Raw genomic sequence first — 7,857 nt, 5'->3', positions numbered from 1 at the left:
TATACAGCACACTGGAAGTGAGTTTCCAGTTGATTTATGAGGCACGTCGTATTGTGGTTTTATTGAACCATTTCAATTGCCAGAGAACCTAACAAGAGTGTACTACGTAATCATACTTCAATGAGGAGTCTCCCATCGTACCAGAAGAATGTGACCACAAGAATGACGACTGTGTTGCCTGGCAGCTCTAATTTGTTATGCATGTGGCACAGCAGCTGTGTTAAGATAAATGTACCGAGTGTGAAGACCCCAAAGCCATCGGGAGCTTGACATTCCCTTAAACACTGGCTGTGGGTTGACTTGGATAATGGTGTGTCACAAAGTCCAGCATGCAGAGCTGTGATGCTCACTGCAGAGCAGCACAGATTCATTAGCAGTATCTCCAGAAATAAATTGCATGAACATTTTTAGCTCTTTCACTTTTCCCTTTGTAGACCACATTTCCTTGATACTGTGATGAATTAATGTTCATTAAATGTTTTGATAAGAACATGGATATGGTACATCCCTGAAAGTAAATGCAAGATTCAGTAATCAAAATTTTATTTACAAGTGTAGAAAGTATTACAGAACTGTCAGTATTTACCTGTTAAGGCTTAAAGAGAATTGTTAATGTGCCAAGGGATAAAAATTTGGAGGAAAGAGTTGCTAGTTATAAAAGTATTATTCAGCCAAACTAAATATTCTCAACAGATTTTCTTACCTAAATTAAATGGAGACATTCCGACAACAAATTCTAAACACCAAACTATGAAAGTAATGCAAGAATATATCCCAATTCAATATGAAGTGGGCAAACAATTAGCTACTTCACTTCCTGCACTATTTCTATTAATATTGGAGGTTCATCATCTGCTTTCAGCAGTTAGCTTTGAAAATGCAATTACTTAAACTTAAAGTCACATTTCATATCAGTACTAATGCCACTGTCCACTTCAACCACTTAACCAGTTCCATTATATTAATTTCTGATGCTCTAGCAATGTGTACCTTTTTAAATATACAAGACATATTCAGTCATTGTCAAACTATGGTTCAGGACAAATTTATTGCATCATTTAAATTATGAGATATTGAAGAAACAAGTGGACCACCTTGTTGCACTGCAAGAAATCTTCAACTGATTATGTTCCTATTTTTCAGAAGATTGTACTTCCTTTCTAAAGTGGTGAAAAAATCTTGAAAATTCTGCCATTCTAACAAAAGCTGCTTCACAAAATAGGTGCATAAAGCAAGGAAACAAGACTACCCAGGTAACTAAGCAGCCACACAAATGTCTGCCAGAGATTACTGCACCAAGAGAAACAATCCATCATAACAAGGAAACCCAGTGCTCTGGCAGGGATCTTTCTGGCACTTGTACTTGAGATCTCAATAATGGGTGGATTATTTTATCCTAGTATGTTTACAAGTCTTGATGCCATAAACTTATCTTATCCTGAACAGGTGATTCAGCTGTTTGAAACAAAGTCCAGATCATACTCTTAGAAATTTTATAGAAAAGTCTACATCTCATAGTAAAGTTTTCCTTGGTGAGACACATTTGTCCGTGTACTTATTCACAGTTTTCAACATGCAGGTTTAAAAAGTGTTGCACTCTCAAACTGCACAATATAATTAAGCACATGGCTCAAAAATATCATGACACTGTAAAGGACATAAAGAGAACATAGTTGGCCTAATATTTTTTTTTTTTCATTTAATGAAGCAAGAAAGTTATACAACTTTAATACTACAATCTGATCTAATACTGTACACTAAATTAGTGCTTCTGTATAAAATATAAATTATCATGTCAGATCCCTATATAATGATAATCAACCTACACATTCATCTTTTAAATTTAATAATTTTAATATCATCACAAGCCCAATATCAACATTGGCTGGGTGTGGGACAAACTCACTGGAAACAAAATCCATGGAAATATCATATTACTTGTTCAAATTGTAAAGGTCAGTTTTCCATACTTTATACCACTGAATTCATTACTCATACTAAGGTGCACCAAAAAATGTAAATATGCATTATGATAACTTAAACTAGCATCATAATCTCTGACTTCACTCAGTCCTTTGTGAGAGTAACAAGCATTACTTAGCAGGCTCAACAGGAGGGTACCAATGGCATTTTGGACAGGATTCAACACCTTTAGCTACCTTCTCTAAACCTCAAGGAAAGTTGATGTCAGGCAGCATCAAAGTTGACAAAAAGTGTCAGTATTGAGTATCCAATTGTTTTTTATTCATCTTCAATTACTGGCAAAAGCTGTTTTGTAATAAAAAAAGGTTCTTGTCAATACATGTTGAACAACAAAAACATGAAAAATTCCCTAAAAACAAAAGTGAAGCCTTAATTTTTATATTAATTGTTAAAGGTTACCAAAGGGGAAGTTGCACACCAATGGGAGGAAAACTATCATAACATTTATAACATACTTTTGACTTGTTCATTCTAAAAATTATTAAAATGAAAACCTCTGCAACAAGATAGTGATGCCGTCTGTCTTGCTTCAAGGTTACAATCACTGTCTTCTAGCACTCATCAAAATGTCACAGCTTATCAGTATCTGTAAGGACAGACAAACTCACAGTATCTTGTTTCATTTTCTATTTTTGTCATAAATTTTCAAAAGATTACCTTGTATATAATGTTTAATTGATATTCTATAGGATGGATGTTTTTTTTTTCTGAAGCACTAAAGCAACACTCATCTTTCAAACTCTTGAGTCTTCCAGTGGAAACCTTGGAGCTGATGTGGCCAAAACTTAACTAATTGCATATTATTTTCTTGTGGATAGTTAGTATTTCTTCTCTTGCATGTAACACCACTTCTCTGATATCTGTCGACTTCCTGGGAAAAATTTCCCTCTTTCTGACAGGCTTCTTGATAACCGTAGCAGTTTGAACACCACATTTCTAGAACACAGGTCCAGTCGTTAGTGACAGGACTATGGGATAATTGCATCCTCGCGTATGTATCATGTGGTTGTATAATTTTTTAAGAGTTTAAAAAGCAACATAGTTCTTGAGCTGTATTAATGAGTCATAGCTTCACTAAAGCCCAAACCCTAAACTTGAGTGGGCTGGCCTCGAATGATTGGCCTGGCATACTCAACAAAGTCATCAATCAACACTGGCCACGCTCCTTCCTCGTCATAGTTGGACATGTCGTCATTGATCATCAAGGCAAAGTCCAAGAGGAGGTTCCATGTATCTTTCGGTATGGAGCGTTTATGGTGTTCCTGCAGAGGAGAGAGAGAAACAGTCAATGGAAGGAAGATGGGATATGTCACTAGGTAGAGAGGTTGTTAATGGAAGGAATAAAAAACAGCATTTGAGGTATTTTTGCAGAGGAAAAAACTGCAAAAATTCTGGTAAATATTCAATTATCACTGGAAGGGATGAAAATTATTAGCCATGAGGCAAAAAAAATTGCTCCAAGACAGTAAGGAAGAAAAACTGTCACTGGGAGATCATCAGTGAGAAAGAGGAAGCTTACTTAAAGGTAGAAAACAAGAAAAAAAAGACATGCTCATCAGTACAGAAAAATAAACTAACTACAGAGGGTAGAGAGATACTGTCACTGGGTGTGAGAAAAGAGACATTACACAGGACTGTCTCCTCAATGTGGATCCTGTAACAGTCACTCTGCCAAACAAGACAGTCTCAACAATTAAAATTCCTCAACACATGATGAAGAAAAGGCGTGAGATGCATGTATAAGCCTTGGCAGGACTCAGAATAATTTCCAGTTATTAAAAAAAGAAAAAGAAAAAAAAAGTCACCTCATTCTAAGGCATAAATCAGCATTGAAATAGAAGTCACTGATATTGATAATAATAGTTTAATATCAAGGTATGTGAGATGAATGCTATGATTAAGCCCGCAACTTACCTGTAAAAATTGACACCACAAACTAAGTAAACGGAACCTCCCCTGAAGGACGATGTTCCAGTATGCTAAAGCCATATCAAGGTCCAACCCTTTTTGCCCAGGATTCCTTGCATAATTAAAAGTAAACTGGTAGAAGTCTTTGAACTTTGCAGTATCTCTTAATTCATGCTCTAGAGTGGGGAGCTTGGCCTTCAGTTTGTCAATACTGTCACACCTGCAGAAAAAAAGGTAAATATGAGAGCATATTCACAGATAATTGATTATTGCTGTTAGTAATATAATTTATTGTCATGAAATATGGTCAAGGACTTGGATTTAATGACTTACATAATGAATATAGACTGATGGGATAAGATTTAAGAAGCAATCAAAATATGTAAAACTGGTGTGGTATGAATTTCAAGAGGTTTTGATCATGGTGTCATGGAATGGACGAAACTAATGTCCAGAAGTGGTCTAGACAAGTAAAAGATGACAGTTTTATTTACTGATCAAATCAAATTGAAATGTTAAAGTGAAGAGTACTTGGCAGACCACTAGCACTGATCAAAGAAGCAAGTAGGATAGAAGTAAAATGGTAAGTTAATTTTACATTAACCATCCTCTTGGTGTGAAGTGAGTCTCTGGAGGGAATGAAAAATCACAGATATAGCAAAATAAAAACAAACATACTAACCCCAGTTCTGTAAACCCATTCATGAATTCATCTCTGGTGAATTCACACTGTGTGGCGGCCCGCAGCTTCCAGGCCAGGATGAGGACAAGGCGGGAGTCAGGGGGTAGGTCAAGGTCATCCAACAGCCGCATCACCCCATCCACCAGGATCTTATTGGGTTCCCCTCCATCTGAAAAATTAACAAAGAACTGTAAACACTGTGTGTAACCGTGGACATTTATATGCCTAGGGTATGGTTGCTAATATATACACACCATACCTACTAATTACTAACAAGTCAGGAGACATTCTTCTGTAGAATGAGCAAAGGCAGAAAAATGAAATGTTATCATAAAGTATAATTTTGTATAGAATTTTATTCAATGATATTTAATTTTCATGCCTCAGCTCAGTTCCCTACAGTAGCTTTTCCTTGATATAAGTAGCAACAGGAATATTGTGAATGAACTGGTGAACATTTCCTATCTGTCCATCAACATTTTCAATAGCTAATGTTAATATATCATCTGCATGTAACATGTACTGTAATTATTATGTGGATGGTGGTGATGATAAGGACAAAGTAATAATGTTGGTAGCATAGTATGCTGTACACACACAAATGTATTAAGTCTTTTTCCAACACTTAGGTTGCATTCACCATTCTGACTCACCTTTATATCTGTTGTATAGGTGTTCGAGTTTCTTCTTGTCGACTGACGGCCGCTGTTCTCTATAATAAAGGTCAGGGTTCTGGAAGAAGTTGTCTGAGGCCAATTCAAGTTTCCAGTCATTCTGAGCGAGGCAATATATGGCTGTCTTCTCACCCGCTTGAGTGAAGGATATAAACTGTTTGACTTTTTCCTTCTGAGCTGATTTTAGCTTGTGCTGCAAGGATGAGAAGCAAGGTTAAAACACATACCAAGGTTGCAGGGTTGAATTACCAATAGTTCTCAAGGCACATAAAAAACTATAATATACAAACAATAGATTAAAAAAAAACTTAATACCTAATTCCTATATATAGCTTGGGACACTTTTCACACGTTTCAGCTCTATTACATGATCTACAGCCATCCTTATATAATGCTCTTGGGTAAGTTTATGGGATTTTCATGATCATGACAGTTTTACAAAGGCCGATCAATCTACTACATCCTATGCACGTCACACCTGTCTAATGATCCCGGTGGCAGTAATCAATCAGGTGCGTTAGGCCTATATATAGCATGAGACCATATTTTCAAAGGTCTCAGCTCTTTGTTTCATCATACAGCCTTCCTTAGATTCCTCTTGGAATATGCTACTATAGTCTAGCGATTTTAACTTGAGCCCTTGGGTGCAACTCAGTCGTTGTCTTTCCCTCTAATCCCAAGCCATTCATAACACCATGCAGTCGTATTATGAGTATATATATATTCCATAAATAGATAACGTACAGACTAACAGTGAGACAGATCGCCATGCGCAGGTCATCGCTAGATCTGTAAAGAACGGAGGTTTCCCCGGCCCAAGCCACAGGGCTCAAGTTAGAGTCGATGGACTATAGCGCCTGGAACCTGTTCACGAAGAGAAACACAAGAATCATACAGAGCATTCAACGACAAGCAGCACGTTTGTCCTGCAAGAATACAACAGAGGCAAGTGTGTTAGCCATGCTCAATAAACTAGGCTGGGACACCCTGCGCCAAATAGAGCTGTTGTACCGTGTGCACCGGGGCACTGGGAACATCAACCTGCCTCGGGACATTTATAGTGCGGCGACTAGGCCTGATAAGGGAGCCTCCAATAACCCACTTGGCGAGTGGGGTACCTCTTTGGGCGACTCGGTAAGGAGTGGCTCTCCCGTCACGCTGGTCGCGGGTTCAATCCCAGGCAGCCGGCGAATACCCTCTCCTTGTCTTGATTAATTTCTCGAGTGTTTTGATACACACAGAGGACATGTGGAGCCGAGACAATAGTAGAAAAGAGAAAATAAAATCTCGGGGCATTTCACATTGCCAGGATAACATGGCCTGCCAGCGGACAACAGGGCCCCCAGGAAGCATACAGGCATCCAAGCACAATTGTTGACTGCCTCCTGTGCAGCACATTCTCAAGAGCCCTACACACAGGGAACAGGCTGCCAACTGCAGCAGTCACAGCAGAGAAGCTGCAGGGATTTAAGCTGGCAGCAGGCCAGCCATACATCAGATGGCACCTCCTCCTGCCCTGAGGTGCCTGTAATCAGTAACACCAAGCCAGGAGGCATCACACCAGCACCCCAGGACAGTGGCCCCTGCCTTCAGGGATTGCTACGCTCAAGACTTTCATGGTCATGGCAACAGGTTTACAAGGGCCTCAGGAATGGCCCGAGCACCTTGGACCAACCAAACCTCCCCTGTGGCCCCCAAACAGCCACACTGGGGGCCTGGACCGTCTGGAAACATGGGACTTTGCTTTCCTCCCGCTGGATGGGAAGAGCTAACTAATGGTGGGGGGGGGAGTGAGAAGTTGGCAAGGACCATTAGTATGCATGACACACGAAGGCTTCTTGTTGTGTGGGTGAGCTGGAGGCAGCCTGGGTGGGGAGCAAGAGGGGCGCCAGGCCAGGAGGTGTGTTATCTCCCCCCAGCCTGGGGTGTGCACGGGGGAACCAAAATAAAAACTCCCTGGCTGGCCCTGGTGCTGGTGGCCCGTGCCTGAGGACCACTGGGGGCGACTGGGACTGGGGTTCTGGTGCCCCTGGCGAGGCTCTGGGGCTCCCCTGGGGGCCATACTCCTTTAAACATTCCCACCCACCATTATTATCGCCAAGCGCCTCCTCCCCGCCCCAGTAATCCCCCTCGCCCCGTAAATCCCCGCTCACCATCGCTCCAGCTGATCAGGGAGGAAACTAAACAAAGGCAATGCGCATGCGCTGAAAAAATAATAATAATGGCCTTGTGCCTTGCTATTATTATTTTTAGGCGGGTTCAATTCATATATGCTCACCCCAGCCTTGCTCCCTTTTAATAGCATTCCCTTCAGTGCGCGCTCAGGACCACAATGGAGATAAGTTTCATAAGCTTTACTTTCTTGTGATATCCATGGAATTTTACATGTACAGTCTGGATATATGGTCGTAATGTGTTTAATGTAGATTTTCCAGACTTATATCTCTTTAAAATGACCCCCTAGAATACCTTTTCAGGGCAACAACAGAGAAAAGTCACTGCAGTTTCTTGTGCCACCCTTTAAATCGCATATACATGTACAATACGCGTACGGTAGTGATGTATTCAATATAGACCTTCCAAATCAATCAATCAAACAAGCAAGCAATT

At 40.1% G+C, this 7,857-nt stretch overlaps 1 protein-coding gene across 4 annotated transcripts; it reads right to left on the bottom strand.

Moving 5' to 3' along the window:
- Positions 1–526: 526 nt before the first annotated feature.
- On the bottom strand, positions 527–7,542 carry LOC126985035 (DCN1-like protein 1). 4 transcript variants are annotated; one of them, XM_050839284.1, is made up of 5 exons: positions 7,401–7,542; positions 5,227–5,440; positions 4,574–4,742; positions 3,898–4,111; positions 527–3,245 (listed from the first exon to the last, which is right to left on the bottom strand). In XM_050839284.1, the coding sequence occupies exons 1-5, from the start codon at positions 7,401–7,403 to the stop codon at positions 3,072–3,074; spliced, it is 774 nt and encodes a 257-aa protein (XP_050695241.1). In that variant the 5' UTR covers positions 7,404–7,542; the 3' UTR covers positions 527–3,071. The 4 variants fall into 4 exon arrangements, with proteins under 4 accessions (XP_050695241.1, XP_050695242.1, XP_050695243.1 ...); XM_050839285.1 differs by lacking the exon at positions 7,401–7,542 and adding an exon at positions 7,334–7,355; XM_050839286.1 differs by lacking the exon at positions 7,401–7,542 and adding an exon at positions 7,057–7,078.
- Between the last annotated feature and the right edge of the window lie 315 nt (positions 7,543–7,857).

The sequence above is a fragment of the Eriocheir sinensis genome, chromosome 58 (assembly GCF_024679095.1).
Source record: "Eriocheir sinensis breed Jianghai 21 chromosome 58, ASM2467909v1, whole genome shotgun sequence".
Classification (NCBI taxonomy): Eukaryota; Metazoa; Arthropoda; class Malacostraca; order Decapoda; family Varunidae; genus Eriocheir; species Eriocheir sinensis.
This window is presented reverse-complemented; position numbering and strand designations above follow the sequence as displayed.